The sequence below is a fragment of the Equus caballus genome, chromosome 21 (genome assembly GCF_041296265.1).
Source record: "Equus caballus isolate H_3958 breed thoroughbred chromosome 21, TB-T2T, whole genome shotgun sequence".
Taxonomy (NCBI): Eukaryota; Metazoa; Chordata; class Mammalia; order Perissodactyla; family Equidae; genus Equus; species Equus caballus.
Window position 1 is genome coordinate 22,793,426 of NC_091704.1, and position 25,186 is coordinate 22,818,611.

At 34.0% G+C, this 25,186-nt stretch overlaps 1 protein-coding gene across 6 annotated transcripts in view; it reads left to right on the forward strand.

Moving 5' to 3' along the window:
* ADAMTS6 (ADAM metallopeptidase with thrombospondin type 1 motif 6) overlaps positions 1-25,186 on the forward strand; it is a 308,350-nt gene that overhangs the window by 193,279 nt on the left and 89,885 nt on the right. For 5 of the 6 annotated variants that reach the window (XR_011430332.1, XR_011430333.1, XR_011430331.1 and 2 more), the window contains exons 11-12: positions 13,730-13,837; positions 23,356-23,501. Coding sequence is in view for 3 of the 6 variants with exons in the window: in XM_070246190.1 (XP_070102291.1) it covers positions 13,730-13,837; positions 23,356-23,501 (254 nt within the window). In the remaining 3 variants the exon portion in view is untranslated. The remainder of the gene's footprint in view (positions 1-13,729; positions 13,838-23,355; positions 23,502-25,186) is intronic. The other variant, XM_070246191.1, reaches the window with a different exon arrangement.

Below are 25,186 nucleotides of genomic sequence, written 5' to 3' on the forward strand. Positions count from 1 at the left end.
AAAAAGGTCTAAATCTGTCAGTTCCATTTTTCTATCAGATATGGTAAATATGTTAATAAAATAAAGGTAACAGAAATATTTTAGGAGACTCTTTTTATCAGTTTTCATTAGATGATGTCTGTTTCTAAATATCTTCTCGATATTCTCCATCTTTTCCCAGTTCTTTTTGGGAGAGAGGTGTTCAGGAGAGCTTCTCTAAACTTATTTTCAGAGTCATAAATTCTCAGATGTCTGAAACCCTGAGTCTTGAATTTGAGTTTCATTTTCTTTGACCTTATGTATAAGTATACAAGCAGTATGCAAAACAAGATCGTACTAGATCATCTAAAAAAATCTTCTAGCTATGTGTGAGCAAGTTTCTAAGGGGGCCTTTGATGTGTTCTGGTTGAAAATGCATTGCAAATAAAATGGTATCAGTTTGTCCAAAAGATGTTTCTTTGTCTATTTAGAGGCAAATTGCTTCCTGTAAAGCTCTGTGGAACCTATTGTCTCATTCCTGTTCCACTTTCCATTGGTCTACTCTTTCTGAGTAGAAGAGAATTATTAAAACCATATTAACAAAAAGTATTTTGTAATAATAAAATTAAACTTTGGAAGGAAATCACTAGTGAGCCTATATATTGTAGGGGGTGTGGGTGAGCTTTTGACTGTTGTCTAAAAAGCACAGATCAGGGCCAGCCCCATGATATAGGGGTTGGGTACAGCACATTCTGCTTCGGCAGCCCAAGTTTACAGGTTCGGATCCTGGGTGCGAACCTACACCACTTGTCAAGCCATGCTGTGGCAGCAACCCACATACAAATAGAGGAAGATTGGCACACGATGTTAGCTCAGAGTCAATCTTCCTCAAGCAAAAAAAAAAAGAAAAAAAAAAGCAGGAGAAGATTGGTAATGGCTGTTAGCTCAGAGTGAATCTTACTCACCAGAAAAATAAGTAAATAAAATAAAAAGCACAGATTAATTCAGGGCTCACTCTCAGACCTAGATCTGTTATTTCTTTATTCTGTCACTTTAAATCATATCCCAATCATTGTTTCAAATGCACTTGATGGTTCAGTATAGGTTAACAGTATCCAATATGTAATTTACTGTTAACTATCAAGAGAAGATTGCCCCATTGTCATTTTTTTTAACAGAAGTAGGAAAAATAATCCTAAAATTCATTTGGAACCACAAAAGATCCTGAATGGCCAAAGCAATTTTGAGCAAGAAGACTAAAGCTGGAGGCATCATACTTCCTGATTTCAAAATATATTACAAAGCTACAGTAATCAAAATAGTATGATACTGGCATAACAACAGATATATAGACCAATGGAACAGAATACAGAGCTGAGAAATAAATAAACCCTCACATATATGATCAACTGATCTTCAACCAGGGTGCCAAGAACAAATACACAGTGGGGAAAGGACAGTCTCTTCAATAAATGGTGTTGGAAAAACTGGACAGCCACATGCAAAAGAATGAAACTGGACCCTTATCTTACACCATACATGAAAAGTAACTCTAAATGGGTTAAAGACTTAAATGTAAGACTTAAAACTCTAAAACTCCTAAAAGAAAACATGGGGCAAAAAGCTTCTTGATTTTAGTCTTGGTGATGATTTCTTAGATATGACACCAAAAGCCAAAATAGACAATTGAGACTACATCAAACTAAGATACTTCTGCCCAGCAAAGGAGCTAGTCAACAAAATGAAAAGGGAATTTATGGAATTGGAGGAAATATTTGCAAAACATCTATCTCTTAAAGGGTTAATGTCCAAAATAGATAAGAAACTTGTACAACTCAATAGCAAAAAAGCAAATAACCCAATTAAGAAATGGACAAAAGAACTGAATAGACATTTCTCAAACAGATGGCCAACCAGTATATGGAAAGGTGCTAAACATCACTAATCATCAGGAAAATACAACTCAAAACTATAATGAGATATCACCTCACACCTGTTAGGATGGTTATTATCAAAAAAGCAAAAGATAACAAGTGTTGACAAATGTGTGGAGAAAGGAGAACCCTTGTACACTGTTGGTAAGAATGTAAATTGGTGCAGCTATGATGGGAAACAGTATGGAGATTTCTCAAAAAATTAAAAATAGAACTACCATATGATCCAACAATCCCACTTATGTGTGTATATCCGAAGGATCTTGAAGAGATATGTGTATTCTCATATTTACTGCAACATTATTCACAGTAGCTAAGACAAGGAAGCAACCTAAATATCCATTGACAGACAAATGGATAAAGTGTGGTATATATATACAATGGCATATTATTCAGTCTTAGAAAGAAGGAAATGTTGCCATCTGTGACATGAGTGAAACTGGAAGACATTATGCTAAGTGAAATAAGGCAGACAAAGGACAAATACTACATGATAACACTTATATGAAGAATATAAAATAGTCAAACTCATAGAAGCAGAGAGTAGAATGGTGGTTGCCAAGAACTGGGGAAAGGACTGGTTGCCAAGAAATGGGGAAGTATTAGTTAAAGGGTACAAAGTTCAGTTATGAAAGATGAATACATCCTAGAGATCTACTGTACAGCATAGGGCCTGTAGTAAACAATATTAAGTTGTATAATTAAAAATTTGCTGGGAGGGTAGATCTTATGTTATGCATTCTTATCACATACACACAAAAAATAGTAATTAAAGAGGATAGGAGAAAACTTTTGGAGGTAATGGATATGTTTATGGCATAGTTAGTGGTGATGGTTTCATGGATATATAGTTATCTTCAAATTCACCAAGTTGTATACATTAACTATGTACAGCTTTTTGTATGTCAATATACCTCAATAAAGTGGTTTTAAAAAGAGAGAGAGAGATGGTTGCTCATCCACAGGCAGATTTAGGGCTCAGGACAAAACCAGAGAAATTTTATAGATATCATAGCTTTGTTTAATTTATGAGGAATTTTTATATCTATGAAGTTTGTCTCTGTTCACATAGACTTAGTCTGCACATAAATGCATAATAGCATGTTGTACATTTTTATTACTTTAAGGTAGAAGTGAAAAGCTTTTATCAATGGACTATGTATTCTGAAACATAAATGGGAGCACCTGATCTAGTACATGGTTTCACAATGGAACAGAATATTTTTTTAACAGACTATTTTAAATAAAATGTCTGCTCACTGTTAACTATTACCTTTGACCTCAAATTGACTGTTGATAGATTTTTTTTTCTCTTCTTCTTCTCCCCAAGTCCCCCGAGTACATAGTTGTATATTCTAGTTATAGATCCTTCTGGTTGTGCTATGTGGGATGCCGCCTCAGCATGGCCTGATGAGTGGTGCCATGTCCACACCCAGGATCTGAACTGGCGAAACCCTGGGCCGCCGGAGTGGAGTGCGCAAACTTAACCACTAGGCCACGGGGCTGGCCCCTCATTGATAGATTTTACTCAGACACTTTTTCCGGGTAACGGCAGTCAACTTGTTCTTGTAAGCTTCAGATAGCAAAACGGTATGATGAGCATGCAAAGTGATTTTCGTTTACCTGGCACATGGCAGACATACAATAAATGTTTCCCTTTCTTCTATGAATATCTGTGTCTTCCATGATATCATTCCTGTATAGTTGATATGCTAGTAGTGCTTTAGGAGAATCTGAGACATCTGTATTGTGGGGAGCATATTAAGATGTTCCAAGGGTCACATTCTGACTCATTCTTATCCTTCAGTCTCAGCACAAATGCAGTTTCTCGTCAGACAGGCCTTCTGTCTGATCAGTCTATATACAAAGGCTTCTCCCCATTCCTCTCTTTCACATTACGCTTTTTATTTCCTTTATAGCACTTATTACAATCCATATTTATTCTGCTTATTTGATACTTGTTAATGATTTAAATATGATCTTTCAGGTAAGACCTATCCCTAACAACCTTACACGTGCATGCACACACAAACACAGTCACTTCCTGTAATTTTTCCTTGCTTTATTTTTCTCCTTAACATTTGTTACTTTCTAACATATTGTGTATTTTACTTCTTCATCTTGCTTATTGTCTGCTTTCCCCACTAGAATCAGTTTTACTTGGAGGCAGAGATTTTGCCTGTTTCATTCACTGCTTTATACCCAACACCTAGAACAGTGCCTGGCTCATGGTAGTACTCAATAAATATTTGTTGAGTGAATGAACTGATAATTATTATAGAACATAAGTTCCATGAAAGCAGGAATGCTACCTGACTTGTTCATGGCTATTTATATAGTAAGCGGCACAATGCCTTCTTCACAATAGGAGCTCAGAAAATGTTTGTTGAATAAATAAGTGAGGAGAATTATCTGGTGAAGAGAGAGTGAAGACCCTGAGACCATATTTGAAGAGCTGAGAAAAGGTCAATGTAGCTAAAGCTCTCAAAGCAAGCACCATATAAATGAGACAGGAATAGACAGTAGGAGCCAAATTTGACTGCACCTTGTAGGCCAAGTTAAGAATTCTAGGTTTTTATCTTAAGAGCAATGGGAAACTATTAAAGGGTTTTTATTGAGTGAGACCAAAAGAGATTACTGATGTGCAGAAAATCACAGACTTTCTAAGACATATTGTGTCTTAGGAAACAAATGTAGTTCTGTAATCTGGAAAAATCATGTTGGAAAATTGAAGACTTTTATAAAGTGATCTGTGTCCCCCTCTTTCCCCTTTATTCTTCCCCTCCAAATACATCCTACACAGAGTACTAAAGCAGCTCTGCCACTGAAGACAGTCCCTTGTAGCAATGCCCTTGCTTTTCTAAATGTATTCTTTTTACACCAAAGGATACTGCATCATAACTCTGAGATGAAATGGAGGTGTTTATGTATAACGTGTGTGGGCTCTATAATTTTGACTTTAAGATTGCAGAATCTAAGTGTGTTGTGGTGGATATAAAACATACAAAAAGAAAATATGACATGACTCTGGAAATTTTAAGATTTCTCATTAATTTTGAATCCTTCGGGGGAAATAATTTCGTGGCAAGGGCTGTATTTTACTGACAGGTCATCAAACTTTTCAATGTATTCTCTTCTACATGCCTCAATTAAGTGATTAATAATAGAATAACCTACAAATGGTTAAGTGTACCATATTTGTTCCATACTTTAAGTGAGGAGAGATTTTTAGGATCTAATATTTAAAATGAAAGCTCAAAGGGAATATATATATGTTTATATATAGAAAGTTGGATTTATTAATTTATAGTAAAAAACATAGCTTCACAGTTTACATTCAGTCAACTATACTGAAATTTGCACATTTTCTCACTGAAGGAAATCTACCCAATTATTATATCCAAGTATGCCAATTATTATCAAAAGGTTGTTTGGTAAGCATAGAATTAAAAATGGGGCAGTATAAATCATCTTTTTTAACATGTTAATTAATAACCATAATAAGAATGCCATCAAGCTATATCAGCCTGAAGTTTGGCTCTTTGCAGTCAGGGTAACCTGCTAAAGATGAGATAGTTGAGTTCTCTAATCAGAGTATCCTCCCCCTGAAGAGTACTTAATAGACTGATATATTTTGTCTCTCACACTCAAGTTTTTAATATTTTTGTGCTTACTCCCTTTTATTTATTATTTTATCACCACCAGTTAGCTAAGATTCAAGTCATTATTGCTTTCTCTTGAGAATCATTCTAATAAAAACACTTTATTTGTCTTTTTAGGGTATTGTTGGCTACCTACCCAATTTTTTTTTTAAGAGATGCAGATAACTTGGGAGAGGATAATAGTGAAATACTTAGAAGTACATATAAGGGAAGTTTAAAGAAATTGAGTTTGAGTAGCCTGTAAAAAAGAAAGCTAAAGTTGGCCTTAAAACCATCTTCAGGCTTTGGAACATTTATTATAGTTTGATTGCTGGTAACAAATTGTTCTCCTTCCCTACCAAGGGCATAAAAAAACACAACGGCTTTAATTTTTACAGCTGGAAGGTTGTGGATTAGGTAGTAGGAGGAATTTCAAGTTATTAAGTGCTGGAATGTTGCACTGAGGGAGATTGTAGAGTCACTTTCCTTGAAGTGGAAAGGGGGCGTACATACTCTGTAGTGTGATTTGATATGGGCTCAGAGAATAAAAGGCATGGAATTATTTTAGCACCTCAATCATATATATTTATCAAGCATATACTTGACAAGACGTCAATTTTATTTTTATTTTTCCTTAAATTTCAAGCCAAAATCCTAGATCCATAATCACTTGTATCCTTAAAGATCAGTAGTTTTTACTCTGGGTTTGCTTCTTAGAGGTATTATTTTTAAACCACTTAATCATATTTTTAATCCCTTCGAATTGACAATTAGTTATTGAACCTGAATTTGTAGATTAGTTTTTTGTTATATATATAATAAAATATAATATAAAATATATATATAATAAAATACATGTATTTTTATATATAATGTATATACGTACATACACATATATGTATGTGTATATATAACAAATATATATATATATATGATTTTTTGGGGCCTTTCTAGGATCTCTTGCACTTAAATTACTCACATAACAGGATTAAGGTATTTAAAGCTGAAATAAGGGCACATTATTCTCTTTCTTCAGATGGCTACTAAACACCTGGAGCCAGGCCTCAGGGTCACCATATGTTGGTTTTCAATTTTCCTTTGTGTGATACAATGATAAGTAACCTTTCTAATCATTGATGCTCTTTCCTGACCTCTTCAGGGCTCTGTTCTCCCCCTTGGCCATCAAGATCCTTTATTGCAAACAGCTGTTGAGAGATGTTACTGATAGAGTAGTGAGGACAAAGAGAATGTTTCATATCCAGAACCAAGGAGCCAAGATGGCATAAGGTTTAGGATTTCCCAAGAGCAGAAAATTTGCGTATATCTCTTTTATGATCTTTATGGTTGTTAAAAAAATTAAAAACCTAAAACTATCCAGCAAGAAAGATGTAATTTTCTTTACATATACTGTTTTAGTTCCTTAATAATGTGATAATTATAAAACGGTTTTGCACTTTATAACATCCCTTTCCCCCTTCTGTAAATGGCTAATTTTAATTTTTCCATGTAAATCAAAGGGCTTTTCTTCCCAAGTTTTAGTATTATTTAATAGCTTATAGTTACTTGAAAAGGATAAAAACATTAGAAAAGATCATTTTAATTTACTTTATTGTATTGAAAGTGTCTTTGACTGTAAAATAATCAATTCTTTTCTAATCAAAGAAACCGTAGTTCAGTTCTTTACAAAGTTATATTCTAAATATAGGTACGTCATTTTACACTAGATAATTACTTTGACTCCATTCTTTATATGTATTTTTGTTATGATTTATATTTGCTAATATTTTTTATTATTGTTAATGTTTTCAAACAGTATCATTCATCTGAAAAATAAAATAGACTAGAAATCTGGGAGTTGACATTAACATTTTAAATAAGTAGGAATATTTTAAATGTCTTGTCTCTTGGAAGACCATGGAATACTTTTGAGGAGTGTGTTAACAGCATCTTGTTAAAATCCAAACACAAGTGGTGATGTTACATTCAGAAGTTCCAATAATAATGATGTATAAGTTGATGCCTAAGCTCCTGTAGTAAATATGTGTTATGAATTAGTACATAATAGTCTTAATATGGAGATATCTTCCTTTAAAATACAAGTAAAGAGTAAGAGGGTATTATGAACATTTAGTGAGATTTTATATTGGATTAGATTACAAGTAAACCTTTACTAATCATCCTTAATTGGCCAGTGACTTTATTTATTTCTGACAAATTTAAGAGAAGTGGGAGAGTAGCTTAGTGTGTGGAGATATTTTTGGCATTGATATGAGACAGAGCTGATTCAAATATAGATTTAGTTAGGATTGAAGCAAATTGCTAAATCTTTCTGAACCTGAGGTTTCTTAAACTTTCTAAGATTGTTGTGATGATTAAATTAGATACAAATATGAATATGCCTTGCACTGTAGTTGACAGAATACCCTGAAAAAGTGTTCGTTTCTTTCTTTTTTTCCTGCCTACAACATCACTGCTAAGAAGTCATGAAGGATACACCGGAGTTTCTCCAGTAATGGGAGATTCAGTTTTATTTCATCATTGTTCAGCTCTAACTTTTCTAAGATTTTTCTGTATAGTGAACTGAAATCTGCTCCTCCTTGCTTTTACCCATTGGTTGCTGGTACATGTATTTTGTTTTCAATCTTTTATATACTTGCCTTTTTAAAGTCTAGGAAAAGAGATTCAGTTTCAAAAACATGACAGACAGTAAACACAATCACTTCTGCAGGCATATAAACAGAAAACGCTAGATAAATATAACTAACAAAACATAATTAAATATCATTTATTTAGCTACAACACGTATTTCTGATGAGAAGAAACATAGGTAAAATCCACAAATTGTGGAATACTGCCAGTATAATGCATAAGTCTTCTTTGTTCATCTGTGATTATTTCCTGGTGCATTAATGATGTGAAGCTGTCAGGGAAGCTTTCTCGCGAAAATAAAATCTATAGCAATATATAAAGACTCTTAGAAAAAATTGAAAGTCTTATAGAAGGGTCTTTCTTTATTGGACATAGTGGATAGCTTAGTGGCTTCATTCCAAACACTAAGCTGTCTATTAAAGTTATGAGGGCAGATGAAGAATCTAAAGACACATCTCTTTGTGTTATTTTTTTAAAAGTTGATTGATAAAGAAACCCCATACCCTATACCCTAATTCAATACTTAATTTTTATGAAAGTGGTCTCCGTTGGAGGCAGATACCCTCAAAGACCTACATCTCTAGGAAGGAAATATCACAAGCTACAGGATTTAAGTCTACAAAGGATCAACTAATTGGGAGTATCCCAGTAGGGAACAAAGGCCAGCAGAGATTTAACTGTGCAAATGTTTTAATTAGTACTGTTGATGTTTTTGTTTGTTTTCTGGCTACAAAGTTATGTAATTTTTGAGTGGTCTGCTCGAACTCTGTTTTTCCCATAAACCTGTTTTTTATAAGTGATTTTGCAAAATGCAGGGTTTTTCATGGAATGCATTTATCACCTTTCAGCAGAAAGCTTGTATATATCAGGACCAAAAAAGGGAGGTAAGGGTGTGCCAGAAATGAAAAGGAGTGTTTTTCACATAGTAAGCTGTTGTTGGGATAGGAGACATCACCTTGGGATGAGCTAAGGAACTGGAATTGAGACCTTTTCGTAAAGTCAGATCTTTAGGAGAGTCATCTCTATTGTGAAGAAAGAACTAAGTGGAAGTGACAAGTAGGCTTGTCTGCCCTTTGCTCCAGATGGGGAAAAATAGCTCCCATAAGAAACTAAAGCGCTAGGCTTGTGCCTCACATAAGAACAGAGTATGACTTTATACAGTCTGCGTATATGGTACTGACTAAGTAAATCGACATGAAAACTGGTTCAGTGAAACATTGGATTGTATGGTAGAAACAACCACATGAGGCTACATTTCTACAACTCAGGAGGCACAGACTGCGCAAAGGAAAGAATATTCACTGAAGATAAGCTTGAATACATAACAATCTGAGGAAAAAATCCACCATGAAGTCAGCAAACAGAAAGATTAGCACCCCAAGAGAAAAAAATATGGAAAATATGAGAAGAGGTTAAGAGACAGGATGGTTAGAATAAGAAAGTCCAATATAAATAAAATAAGAGTTCCAGAAGAAAGAATGGGATATATTAAAAGAGATAATAACTAATAATTTTCTGAATCAAAGAAAGATATGATAGCAAAAGATACTTTAAATAAAGAAACTTTAAAGCATGAATTCCCAACTAGATAAATAAAAAGAGCACCTAGATACAGTGGTAAAACTGCACTAAAAAAAAGACAAAGATAAATTCTTGAAAGTAGCTAGAAAGACTATATCACAAAGAAACAGCAATTAGACTACAAGTGACTTTTCATCAGCCTCCACAGAGTCCAGATGGCAATGAACTTAATACCTTCAAATGCTGAGGTAAGATAAATGTTAGCCTAAAACTCTTACATTCAACTAAACTATTTTTCTTAATGAGGGTAAAATAAATAAATTTTTAGACAAATAGAAACAGGAATCCTTTGCTAAATTAACTACTAAGAGATGTATATCAAGGAGAAAGAAATTGAGTTCAGAAGTTAGTAGGGGGATGTAGGAAGCAATTGGTTATTAAATGCATTGGTAGACACATAGATACATCTAAATAAACATTGATTATCAAGTTTTGGGCAATGAGTGATTGACAAACTTAGATTTTTGTAGGTAAAGAAAATTTCTCTACAAGAATTAATGAACCAACATAGTGATGCTCACTTTTAATTTTGCCAAGTAAAAACATTTTGCAAAGACTGCCATTAGCACACACACTCTGCCTTTAGGAATCTTAGTCTATTGTAACGCTTAAAAAGTAAAAATAGGGCCTGGCCCCGTGGCCGAGTGGTTCGAGCGTTCTGCTTCAGTGGCCCAGGGTTTCACCCGTTTGAATTCTGGGCATGGACATGGCGCTGCTCATCAGGCCACGCTGAGGCACCATCCCACATGCCACAGCTAGAAGGACCCACAACTAAAAAAAAATACACAACTGTGAACCAGGGGGCTTAGGGGAGAAAAAGGAAAAATAAAATCTTTAAAAGAAAAAAAAGTAAAAATAATAAAAATAAATACAGTCCTTTAAAATAAAAAATTTAGTTTCATGAAAAAAACCTAACCACATTGACATCACTCTTCTAATTTTATCACAGAATATTAAAAACGTTATCATAAAGCAGTACGAATACATGACATTTGGGCTACATGTCTGATTATACCCTACCTTCTCCCTGGTTCCTGTAAATTCTCAGTGATAGTGTTATTTTTTCATAACACAGCATAATGACTGTTGAATAATAGATGCTCAACAAATATTCTTCAATGAATGGGAAATCATGCTATTACTTTTGTTTTACCAGGCAATCCCCCTCATTAGTTAGGAGTTGACCCCACGAAATTAGAGTCCATTTCCAATTTTCAGTGTCATGTAACAGAAATTTCCCTTAGTGGATACTTGATAACTTCTCTCTCCTTCCTTAAACTCAAGGGCAAGCACGAAGACCCAAATTTCTCCTAGAGAGTCTGCCCAAAATGAATTGTAGGGTTAGAGAAGGGAATTCATTGCTTTAACATACATGGTTTATTAGTTTATAGAGGTCATGAGACTAATCTTAATAAATTTTAACTTCTCCTAAAAAGAATCATGAGTATGTAAAAGAGAACTATGTTCTTCTAAAGCTAAACTGATGAGTACTCAAAAAAATCATCAATCCCTCTAACTAACTATACTCCATGACCTTTTATATTTTATTTAGGGAAGTTAATCCACCTACTATGATGGTTGTTATACAAATTCTCCAAGAGGCAAAAAATTTCAGAATGCATATAGCTTTATTAGAGATTGGGACCTTCTTTAGCGTAATTATTCAGCAACTGGTATACATATGCAATAAAAATTGAAATACCTATGCAAATATATCATCCATGTTCTAGAATCCAGCAGTTTAGAGAAGAAAGGGTATTTCTGAAAGTGAAATTGTTCTCAAGTTCTTTCTGGAAGTGTACCTCTTGCTTTCTTGGTATGAAATGAAATTTTCTTGTTTTTTGTCTTTCAAGAGAGTATTTTCCATCTTGGGAAATCTTAATTGGAATATCAAAATCTTTCTTATCCAGGTTGATATTCTAGATGAGAGATCTATTTGAAAACTCTTCAGAGCCTTCTCCAAGACTAGTTTAACATCTTGGGAGTATTTCCCATATATAGGTTTCCAATCCCATGCTTTAAACAGTAATCTGTGAGAAGTTAATACCCTAGCAAAATTCAAATGCCCAGGAGCCGACTAAGGTAATAAAATCCTGTTTAGAAGTGGAAATCTACCTTTCAAAATGTGTTATTCTCTAAAAGATAAGAGGGCTCTATCAGAGGGCTCTATTGTGAATCTTGAGATTAAAGTTTTGGAAAAAGTCTCTTGAGCACTTGCTACTTTGGGTAGAGATTTTCAAGGCACTTTTGGAAAATAAAGTTTCTGTAACTTGACTAAATAGTATGTTTTCCTAATAGATGCTATAAATATTGTCTTTTTCAATGATAGAATTTTCATTGCATAGTTCTGTCTAAAGTAAACTTTAGGCTTCTTTTACTTCTGTCTAAAGTAAGATTTAGACCTAATAAAAATCATAAAAAATCAGGTGTATGGTCCAGGATTATGGATAAATTTTTTTTGGTAATCTTTTAATATGTTGTTCTGGCAATGCTTCTCTATTTTTGTGAACACATTTTTTTTTAGAATGTAGGTATTTTTGATACATGGGACAATATATTAAGACTCGAAATTGTTAGTACTACTGCTTTTTTAACGTTACGCTAAAAGAATATATTTAGGAACATATACTAAGAAATCACGTCTTATAGAAAAGGAAGAATAAGGTAGTATAAATAACCTCTTAAAACAGAACTGTAGCTTTGAAAGAAAATAGAATTTGTAATAAATTGGATTGTAAGAACAGAAAAGTTTTATCTTTATATTATGATCCACAGTGCACGTGGCCCAAAGAGATCCCTTTGATTTGCTATACTCTGTGGGGCATTTCCATTTGTAGAAACAGTGAACCATTGAATTGAGTATGTTACCACTTTATTTCTGAATTGTGTTTACGTGACATAAGTTCTTATAATTGTTTTGAGAGTTAAAAGAGCAGTTGGGGAATAAGAGCAATAGAATTGAATGTTATATATAAATTTATCTTTGCACTCCAGATTAATATATTTTTATTAAAAATATATATTTTATACTAAATGGTTCTAGTTTAAATTAAAAACTTGTAATATTAGTAATGATACTAATTGGTGATCATATATAAAAAGAAACAAAAATTTGAGTATTTTCTTCAAAGTAAGCTTCTTTTTGGCTGTTAGTTAAAATACTTTACTCAAGGACACCTTGGACAGCTTATTTTAAAATCTGATAGATTAATATGTGCGAACAAAATGAAGTATTGTATATTGCTCATATTAGAATAAGTGTTGTAGTTCTCCCATACTGAGGTAGGATAATGAGAAATCATAATAAAGAAAAGACATCATCGAAAACATGTCATTTATGGAAATGGAGCATAAGTGGCAGCATTTGTTCAAAATCAGATTTCCTTTCATGAAAGTGGACTACATTGATGAACTACAAATAACATTGGTAGATTGTTCTTTAGGCATATGTGAATTTTAGAAATTATTCACTGCTCATTCCCATGGTCTCTCTTTTATTTCTTTTTAAATGGTCTTTATATGAGTATTACAGTGGGTCCAGGAAGAAGTCATCTACCTGGCAACACTTTATTAGTAATTGGTAAATTTCTGCTATTGTATATTCTTGAGGGTAAGAAACATATAATTCCTTTCTACATATTCATTCTTTCTCCCTGCTCTTCTGTATTAAAGAAATTTCTCCACATTATTTTAAAAAGCTCCTAATCAATATTAAAAACTAAGATATAATTTACCCACTAAAATAAGAATTACAAAGATAAATGTTTAAATGATTCTGCAAAATGACTAACCCACCTTCCGTAAGAACCTCCTCCACAATCCTCTTCTCTGATGCTTCAACAGCAGCAGCAGACATGATGTGTCTTTTTAAAATAATGCTGAGTGACTGTAGGTATATTTTATGGAAGAAATGAACACGATTTTAGTCTCTACTTCTGATCAACTTGCTTTTGCCTTCTTTCCTAGGAAGTGTGTAGAGAGCTCTGGTGTCTCAGCAAAAGCAACCGCTGTGTCACCAACAGTATTCCTGCAGCTGAAGGAACACTCTGTCAAACTGGGAATATTGAAAAGGGGGTAAGCTCAAATGATTTATTAGCTATTTGCCGTGTAGACTAAGCTGATAAGTTTCTGGTATTTATATTCAATCACTATGAAATTATGCATACTGCTTTAAAATGTGCTTGAGAAAATAATAAATTCCTAGCCTAATGAGTTGTCACTTGATATCTGCAAATATGCATTGTTTAGGAAATTACAGTGAGTAACTATTTTCTGAATCAGTTTCACCTTTCTGTAAGTATATGTATGAATTATATTTGTACAAAAAAATCCAACGACAATCTTATAGTCATATAACATAGTCTGTTTAGTCATATAAGTCTAGTTTGGTTTTTTTTGATAAATAATTCCCAGGAAAATTATGTGACAGCAAAATAGATTTTATAACTATAGCCTGACTAGATAGTCACTTTTTAATTGCAGTATGAGAGACAGGGCTAGTAGTAGAATAATTAAATGACTTATTGAGCAATGAAATTAGAGCTAAATAATTGTAGTTTCATCAGTCTAGTTTTGAAAAAATATCATTATTAAGAATTATTCAAACAGATAAGAATAGTTTATGCTATTCCTGAAATTCCTTAGGAATTGCTATATGTGAATTCTAAAATTTATTGCTATGGACTGAATTTACAATAATAACTACTACTGTCATCTGTTCTCAGTTCTGACTTCTTCCATGTTAGTTGGGTTAGTTTCAACAAAGATTACACTGAATTTCAGCTTGCAATCTGATGTTTAAATGAAAAGAATGAAAGCTTTTGGGCAGCTGTCACACTTTATTAATCCTTGCTGACGGCTTCATTCAGGACCCATGACCTAGTGCCATGTTGATGGCTTTTCCATGCTGAGTTTGGAAATGTTGGTAAATTATGCTAAATGTATGAATTGATAGGGTCATTTTGAAAGGATTAAGAATCTTTTTTTGAGACTTTGTAAGTAGCCAATAAAAATAGAGACCTTCACACACTACCAGAAATTCCTTCTTTTTTTTTCCTGAAGTAATAGAAAATATTAGGAACCGCATTCTTGAAACAACAGTCTAGGTTTATTTTGGAACCAACAGTTCTTGCCAATGACAGGTAGCAATTTACATCAAGCTGTCCTTAGAAGAAATACACAACTGTAAGGGGGAAAGTCACAGTGGGAATCTGTTTCTTTATTTGCCATTGATTATTCTTGTGATTTAGTCCATGGGCCATAGTTTCTGTTTGCCTAGAATAATACTATCACTAGCTCTGATGGCTCTTTTTATTTTTCTTTATTTTTTAACTCAAAGCATAAAGAATTCATTCTTTTAAACACCTCAGAGTTCTCCTAGAAGCATTCTATAGATTATTTAATTCCTCCAAGTAAGTAAACCTTGAGTAGTGGCTATCTGAGAACACATAGCTCAATCCCACCAATCGTTTATATAGTAAACACATATTTACTGTCTTATTTCTGCTTAATAGCAGGACCCTCAAATGTCATATCTTAGAACTATGTGCATATATATGATAGATATGACATTTTCTTGGAAATTACAGACAATTTTGAGGGATACTTAGAAAACACTCTCAATAATATTAAAGCTAACAGTATTAAATTTAAACTTAGGTAAGCAAATAGAAAGGAAATATAATTACTCTAAGCATAAATAAGCAGAGACAAGAGACAGTGCATAAAATGGGGCAAAAATATTGCCCCATAAAAAAATTTGATTTCTAAAGATTCCCATTCTTAATCTGGGTTAATGATTATCAAATTTCAATCCCTAAACCCTTTCTTCAAATGACATCAACAGAATTCTCATATATATACATTTGAAAAAATGGAAATGCTCTGGTTAAAGGAACCCCTTGCCTGTCTCCTTACCCTGTCCTTGAACCCTTGTCAGTTTCCAACATACCTTGGCAGAACATCCTAGGCTCCATGAAAAACTATTTAAGAAGCTTAGAAGTGTAGCAAAGTTTGTGTACCAAGAGGTCATTCATATTCATGACATTAGAGTGTAGTTTTGTAAAGTCAATATGTTGGATTTCACCGTCTACAATTAATCTACAAAACTAATCTTAGCCATTCTTCTAGAGACCTGGATGGTTGATAGACAGCTTTAGGAATGGCACTAACAAGTCTTAAAGTGAATGAATAAGTAAATGAAAAAAGCAAATACATATGCAGACTCCTAGAAAGAAAAAGGATAGAAGACCCTCAAAATATCTCTGTCATTAACTTTGAATTTACAAAGATGCTTTCAAAGAACTAGATCAACCTACATTTTTAGGAAAAAAAGGTACGAAGAACTAGATGTGAGCTGATCACTTCTTATTTTTTATTTATTTTTGACTAACCGCATTTGCCATGTTATCTATTTATGAATTTTTGTTATTGTTAATTTTAGTTATTTTTTTTCCTTAAAAGATAAGCATGTTTACTCTTGCAAAATACAGATTTTTTTCCTTCTTAAGCTATATCTTTTTGGAAATTAAACCAGGGTTCAGAATTTTGACTCAAGTCAAAACAGCCGTGCAAAGAGCTAGTGAAAAAATTAAGATGGAATTTTTAATTGTTCTGGTCAACTTTGTGTGGCTAGTCTGTATTCTTGTCATGTGAAAATAGTTGGCATTACCAGTAACAATGATGATGATGATAATGAATATTTTCAAAATACTTACACTGTGCTAGGCCCATATTTGTTCTGTTTAATATTGACAAAAATCCTATGAGGTGGGTACTGTATTACTCCACTTTACAGATGAAGAAAGACTTGAAAGCCTAAGATTACACAGCAATTTAATAGCAGGGTTGAGATTCCAGCCCAGGTCTTTCTGATTCTAAAGTTGAAAACTTTGCCCCTCTCTACTGCCTCTGATTTCACTTTACCTTCAGATGGGAAATTTTGCAGAAAAAAGAGCAAATTTTTGTTGTCACAGGAATAAAGTGAGTCACTGAGCCTGAGATGGGTGGTGACAATGTATTTTACCCTTTAATACTAAGTGGATTTTTCCTTATCTACCTGTAACAGTTTATCTCAGGAATCTAAGAAGGCACTGTAGACAAAAATATTGAACTAAGAATATATGATTGTGTTATGATTGGCAAAATAATGAATCTCCACTTTAAAAATGAGAAAAAATATATTTCAACATGTTTCATAGAGATGTGAGGATGAAATGACATAATATCTGAGTGAGCTTTTTGTGGGCTTCCTCAGAGGGAAGGCACTAATATATATTACTAGAGCGTCATGTTTACTTTTCATTATTATTTGCCAACCTGATGATGGTGAGCACACAGTTCTTTGCCAGACTGTCTTAATCGGCAGTAATGAACATCAGAGAGTGTAAGCATGAGTTTATGTGTCTCAGAAACATGAATGGAATATCCATGACCTCTGATCTTAACTCTGAATTTCAAAACTGCTCTCATCAGAAGGAACAAGAAAGAACCTACATTCTGTCTAGCCAGCAGGATAAAACCAAAGCTGCTCATAGTTTTTTGAATATATCTTTCTTTCAAAAAGGTAGGGGGAGGGGAGAAATATTGCTCAAGTGACATATCCAGAGGACTGGATCCACAATGATCTCGTCAAACTCTGGCTGCAAAAGAGATGGGATCCCTGCCCAGGGGCACAGTTCCACAAATGTTCCATGTAAGTATGGGAACTGTTCCATGCACATTTAGCAGATGGAGTAAGAAATATGGCCAAAAAATTAAAAACTGATCTTTGCGGGAGTCCTGGGGGGTCTGACATCGCTATTACAGCCATTGGATGTTTGCCTGAATAAACCATTCAAGGACTGAATAAGAACCATATGGTCTGAATGGATGTACTCAGGGACAGTAGCATTAACCAAAGGAGGAAATTTGATGAACCCAGACGGTGTGCTGGTTGGTACTGTATGTACGTGGGTCAAACTCCTACAAATTAATCAATATAACTTTCAGCCAAAAGAACTTTCCTTAGACATGGCATATAGCCCTTGGACACAAATCGGAAGGTTGCCATATTTGATGAAATAGTAAACAAAGATTTAGAGTGTAAAAACTCCGATAGTAGTGTTGGCATTGTTACTGAGCAGGACATTAAGGATAATCAAAACCCAATCCTTGCAAGCTCTGATGCTGACCACAAAGAAGATCTCAAATACTTGGTTTATTGCCAAAAGATTGATTTAGTGATTCTACAAGATCCAATTGGAGATCTAGCCCAGCATTTTTATACATGACGCTCATTCTTAGTATCTGTGCATGGGAGATGTGGGGCTAGATTAGAATAGGATTATTATATGCCCTTCTAAATCACTGGCTATATCATAGGGCATTTGCAGCCTTAGAGCTTAATTCGCTTAGAGTAGAATATAATATTTTGACTGGGTCCAAAATTATAAACACAGGAAGTGAAGAAAGAATAGCTCTTCCAATTGCTCTAGAAATTTAAATAGTATGGGATGACAAGTTCTGATTTAGAATTTGGGCTGAAATAAGCTTTAGCATTCCTGCACCTGCACAGTGGAAAGATAAGGCTTTTAATAGTGCTGTGTTCCAACTCTGAGCTTTTCTGACTTGGGAAGAATGTTCTACATTGAATCACCAATATCACTTCCTTTAAAATCTTAGGATTTCCTTAGAGGTGTCTCATTCCAGATGCTGGCTGGACCCAGTGCTGGCTGTGGTACAAGATCTACCATAATCACATCCTGAAATGGCTCTTGTTTAAAATATATATATATATATATATATATATTTAAAATACTGCGTATGCTCATCTTGAAATTTTCTTTTGTGGAATTCTGACAAATTCTCAAAGTTATATTGTTTGATTTTATAATATATCTTGCTTGAAAATAACTCCCTGTTGTAGATCATGAAATTCAGTGGTCTAATAACAAGAGATGTTGTTTAATAATGAATAAGTGTTTCTTAAGAAAACTTTTAAAGCCTTACTGGACTATACCATCTTTATAGATAGTTTTTAAAACATATTTATTTTATTTAGAAGGAATGTGAAGAGAAAAAATGAACAACATGAGATTTTATTCTTGGAATGTGATAGTTTCACTTCTTTCACCTTTCTGAATCTGGTTAAACACACCTGAATTAGCAAAAAAGGCCAAATTTATCCAGTTTATCTGAATAATTTAGCTGAAGTAACATGACTGATATTTAAAATAGTCCAAAATCACTAGATTAGACATAACCTTTGAAGATAAAGATTAGAAACTGGTTTCCATCTGAATATTTAACTTTTCTAGTTTAAGAAATGAACTAAAATTCTATGCCTATAGAAATAGAGTTTTTACAGTTTTGACAACGTCAGGTAAAAAAATAAGGATAAAAATAGAAAACGATACTCAAAATTTTCGCCTTTATATTCTTACAGGATTTATATACTTCAGGTTGCTTTATTTGGTATAATCTAATTATATTACTTACGACTTACGCACATTAAAATCTTAGTATATATTGCTTAATCTTTTAGAAAATTAGCTCATATAACTTCATCCACATGAAGTCCCCGATAAGTTTCCTAAAGCACTTATAATTAAGTTAAATAAGTTTCTTCTCTTAAAATCATATGCTACATCAACATAGCATATGGTAGTAGTCTGCTCCTATCACCAGAGAAGAGAGGTAATGAGAATTCCAAAGAGATCCTTTCCTATAAATACAAGGTGGGGGGAACTAAACAAAACACAAAAGAACATTTTACCAGAGATCAAAATCAAACAAGTCCTGTGATAGATTTTTAACTTCTTTGAAGGTATGTCTGCATAGAACTAATTTCTAAAGTAGTCCTAATCCAAACCATATTAGAATCAAAAACTAAAGTTAGTCCCCATTTTATTGTTTGGAAAACTAGAGAAAAGAAGCAAATGACTTGCTTTGGACCAAAGATATCGCTAGGATGAAAACTTGGTTTTATAACACAGCCTACACACAGACAAAGTTGTTAACTTGTTAACTATTTAAGTCGTTAATTAATTAGTTGTGAAACTAGACACTAGTCTCTTGTCAGCTGCTAAATGACTGATACTTATATTCTTATTATGAATTCTTCATTTTTTGCCCATTAATTTTTATTGTTTATCTTTCTGATATAATTGTCTATCATGTTATAATTCCATGGAATAGATATAATCAATAGCATAAATTTCTGCAGTAAAAGATTCTAGCTAACCACTTATGAAATGCTACTGCTCTGTAGATGTTAATTAATGATGAGAACTGAGCAACATTTTACAAAATGAAAATTGTATTTATCTTTTACCTTAAAAATAAATTTTAAAAGGAAACCAAGAGAATTTATCTGACTTCTTTTCCTGGCCTACATTTTGTGAGCATCCATGAAACATGTATAACAATATTATTAAATACTTCGGAACCTACATCTTTCAGTATTCTTATGGCCTTCACAATTCCTTTGTCCCCTGAAAAATGTAAAAAGTGAAATTTTTTCTCTACCAATTATAGGAATACTCAAGGAGGTCTGAAATAACATTGGATGTACACTTGCAGCTAAATGGGTTTTTTTAATCTGTAGTGTTATTTTGTATTTTATGTCATAAAAACAAAGTATATTAGAGTATTCTTTAATGTTTTAAAATATATAATCCTATACCTCCAATTGATTTTTTCCACTGATTTTTGTATATTTTTGGACAGATAATCCCTTTTCTGCCAGTGAGTGACCTTGGGCAAGTCAGCCTCCTTCAAGTTCTGGTTTCCTCATCTGAAAAATGAAGTGCTTAGACTGCATTAATTCTGAAGTCCTTTGAGCTTTACATGCAGCTTTGTGATTATATAAAATAAATGTAAAATCAAGCTTTAATGTTATTTGAAATCAATAATGCTAAATCTCCAACTTGAACAAATATGCAAATTTTAAGATTTGGAATTTTTTAGAGTGTTAGTTGTCGTTAATTGAAACTATGGGAAAAAATCAGTAATTGCTGGTCAGAACTACATTACTCAGTTATTCTCATAGGGAAATAAGCACAGAGATAAATATTCTTACACACAGCTACTTGTAGCAACAAAAATGTAAAACTGGGGATTATTTGACCCAGTATTGTGACTTTTATATATGTGGGTGAAGGTCTAACACAATTGGTATATCATTATACAATGATTGTTCTTCCAGGTCAGTTAGGTAAGTCATAAACTGGCAGCTGGAACATTCTTTCCCACTCAAGTGTACATTATCAGCAGCCCTGCCCCCAGCATTGATACTATATTATCAGTTCAGCCAACTACCTCTGCTTCATAATTTTGGACAGATGATTTTTTTCTTCATGGTAATTCTCATTGCCCCAAACTCATAATTCTTTCTTAATGTCCTACTTTAATATTTATGAGATTTAGGGTCAGAATGTTCTGTCTTATACCCAACCAAATTTTGACTTCCTCTTGCCTAGTTTTCTATGGACAAATGATAATTGTTCAGCAGTTCTCTAAAAGACTCCTTTATGTTGTTACAACTACTGACACATTCACTGAGTGCCACCTACAGGGGCAACAAAGATGAATTTGACTTTCTTTACCCACCAGCATTTCCAGTTCCTTCCCAACATGTAGTAACCAAAACAGGACACAGAATTCTGTAACTTAACTAACGTATTCATCCATGCAATAAATTTTTGTTGCATATCTACTACATGCTAGGTACTGTTCTAGACATTCAGTATTTCCAGTAGAACATTCTGTGATGATAGAAATGTTCTATGTCTGTTCTGTCCAACATAGTTACCACTAGCCTCATGTGGCTATGGAATCCTTTAAATGTGGCTAGTGGGTCTGAGGAACAGAATTTTTAATTTTAATTGAGTTTAATTTAAATAGCCACATGTGGCTCTTAAGCTTTTACATACTAATGAGAGGAGACAAACAAAGAAATAAAGAAATAATTTGAAAAATAAACAGGATAATTTAAAGTAGTGTTAAGTGGAAAGAGGAAACTAAAACAGGGTGATGTAACCACTATTACATCTTAGAGTCGGGGGAGGGGAGGGCAGGAAGGGATGGTGAGGTACCACTTCAGAACAAGGGTGGTCATCTCTGTGAAATGACACTTGACCTGAGACCGAATGATGAGAAGACAGCAATATAAGGAACTGAGAGAAGAATATTCCCAGAAGGACCAGCAAATGCAAATGCCATATGGACGGCACAAGCTTAGTGTATTAAGGAAAAGAAAGAAGGCCTGTATCTGGAGCAATCTGTGAAAGAGAGAATAAGCCTGGAAAATAAGGCAAGGGCTAGATCACAGAGGCCACTGCTGACCAGAGTTAAGGGAAGTAGGAAACCACCACAGTGTTTTAAGCAAAAAAGTGACATGATGTGATAATATGTTTTTAAAAGGTCGCTCTGAATTCTCACTGGAGAATAGATTGATTATAGGTAGATAGATTGATTATAGGTAGAAAAAAGTTGAGGCAGGGGAACCAGGTAAGAAGCTATTCCATTTACCAGTTTGGTCTAGGATGGTAGCAATGAAAAAGGTGAACCATGAAAGAATTCCAGATATAGAGGATTAATATAACAAACGTTACTTTCTAGGCATAACATGTCATAATCCCTTCACATTTTAATATAAGTTTGCATTTTTATTTACAATCCAACATTGCTGACAGTTATTCAACTGTAATAATCTTCCGTTTTGTTATCCATATAAACAAATGACTTTCAGAGCATCAGTATGGTTTGTCAAAGTTTGATAATTCAGAAAAATGCACCAATAAAGCCTAGAAATGCTTGGTTTAAAAAAAAAGGTTTTCATTTTTACCATACTCTGCAAATAAGATTTATCATGTTAGAGTTATGAGCTGATTATTTGATGTCTGCATCTCGATAAATTATTCCTGGCTTTCTACTTATGTGCAGTATGTGTGGTTTATTGCAGAGAGTAAAGCTGAGAAGAATTCCAGTACACATGTTCATGCAGGGGCTATACACATGGCTAGTCAGTGTATATAAGGGTTTTTTTGTACCCGGTCCCTGGTGTCTTGGCATTACTTTTATTATGTCTGCAGTACTCGTGTAGATGAAATGCCACAACACATTCTTTTACTATTGTAGCCTCAACCGGCCTTTTTTTTTTTTTTTTTTTTTAAAGAAAAAGCAATTACCATCATAAAAATTCCTTACTGGGGAACTTTCCATGTTGCGTTATCATTCCATGAGTCTAATAATAGTGGAATATAAAGAAAAAAATTTTTAATACTAAAATATCTGAAAAAGACTTTTGAGGCCTCTATAATGAGAAACACTAAAAGTCTGGAGTAGGAGAAATAAGGAAAAGAAGTAAAGTCAAGATTTTTAGACTCCTGGTACGTGTTAGCGATTTATAAATCATTGCCTCGACAAAGATAATTTGCAAATCACATGCACCTTCACCAATTTCTAAACACAGTAAAGAACTCTCTCAGCCTGTTATCTATTGGGAGAATGCTAATGCCTATAATTGGTCATTGCCTGACCCTTATGTATTTCTATCCTGATAGCTCTATCTGCCTAAAAGCTAATTCTGTGTTTTCTGTGAAATCTTGCAGTGGTGTTATCAGGGAGATTGTGTTCCTTTTGGCACTTGGCCCCAGAGCATAGATGGGGGCTGGGGTCCCTGGTCACTATGGGGAGAGTGCAGCAGGACCTGCGGGGGAGGCGTCTCCTCATCCCTAAGACACTGTGACAGTCCAGCGTAAGTAGCTAAAGTAAGCCGGAGCCAACAAAAAGACACCATTGGAAATGATTCAAAGCTGTGGTTTCACATGTTATCTGTAAAAACGTTTCACTAGTGAGCCAAGTTCTTGTCTTCAGAACAGCAATAGACACAGGAAAGTGGAGGAGCCTTGTTAGACAGACTTTCCTTTTCTTCCTTTCCCCTTACTATGTAACTAAAAATAAAAGAAAAAGAAAAAGAAAAGCATTGTGTATCTATCCCAGGTATAGACAGACTTTTAATCTAGTAATAATCAGATAGATTTCCTCCTCCAAAAACTACTGAATTATGGATGAATCCAGGTCTGGTCTTAGCTACATTACCATTATTCCCAGGAAACCTAAGATCTTTTCACGTGTCACATAAAATTATTACTGCTACATTAGTATTAAAAGGACCAATGAGAGCACTTCAAGGGTTGAAATGCCTTGATTCGCATCACAAATCACAATGAAAAGAATACTGCCCATGTGTTAAAATAGTTTCCATTCTCATGCCCCCATTAATCATCTTCCAGAGCTGCCACCACTTTTCTCCCCGTGACTATTTTATGCAGGTCAGGCTGTTCCTCTCCCACCACTCTTTTTCTCCAGGCAGAGTCTGCCTGGCATGAAGCCAGCCCCATCAGTATTCTTTGCTAGCTGTATTGCTTCTGCCTCCCACTAGTGCCCATTACAGGTGGACTGGTCCTCTAGTTGGCCTTTTCTGCCCTCCCAAAGACTAGACTGCTCCTTAGCTGCTGCATGTCAAGTGCTCCCATTTTTGTCTAAAGCTCAGGTTCAGGACCTTCTTTCCGGAGAAATATTTGGTGCAGAATGATGTTATGATGTCACTTCTGCTTTTTCCCCCTTCTGGGGTAAAAGACGGTCAATTTGTGCTTTTTAGTTTTTCTCATTTTCATTCAGGATCCCCCTCTTTGGTTCCTGTCTCTAAATGTCTCTATCTTCTCTCTCTTTTTAGCTTGAAATTGTTTCCCTTTATATTAGTTCTCTGTTTTCATTCTCCCACTTTCTGTCTATTATTACCCACCTGCTAAACAGCTCACTGTCACCCGCTCATAAACCAGTCATGCTACCACCATCCCTACTACCTTGTTTTTGTCTACCAACCCATTTCTCCCAAACTGGCTTAAGATGGGCCATTTCTTTTCCTTATTTAGAGTCAGCATTCACTGGCATTCAAAGTATATTCAAAATGTAACCTTAATTATTCCATTGATAACCAGTGAGCCCAAATTATAATTTAGACTTCATCTTTTTTGAGCAAGTACAGAATAATTAACCTAAGTTCAACTGCAGGTTATTGTAAATTCGTAACCAAAAGTATAAAACCCTATAATAAATAATATATTCAGATACTTAAGAGAATAACTTGGACCTCTTTTAAAGAACAAGTTGGTTTTTCCATTCAAAAATAGCATGCCCAAATAATAGCATATGGCTTTCCCTAATGTTAAATATTTCAAAAATTAATTTATGTAAATCAAGTATTTGACATTTTACTTTTTCATTAATTTGAGTGTAATATAAAGTATTAAAAAGGCAAACTCATCTGATGTTTAGATTTAATTTTTTAAAACTTCATGTAATATTTGAAATGAGATAGAAATTCATTTCTGCATTATTTACTTTGAACTGAAGCTATTTCCAGAGTTATTTAGTGTC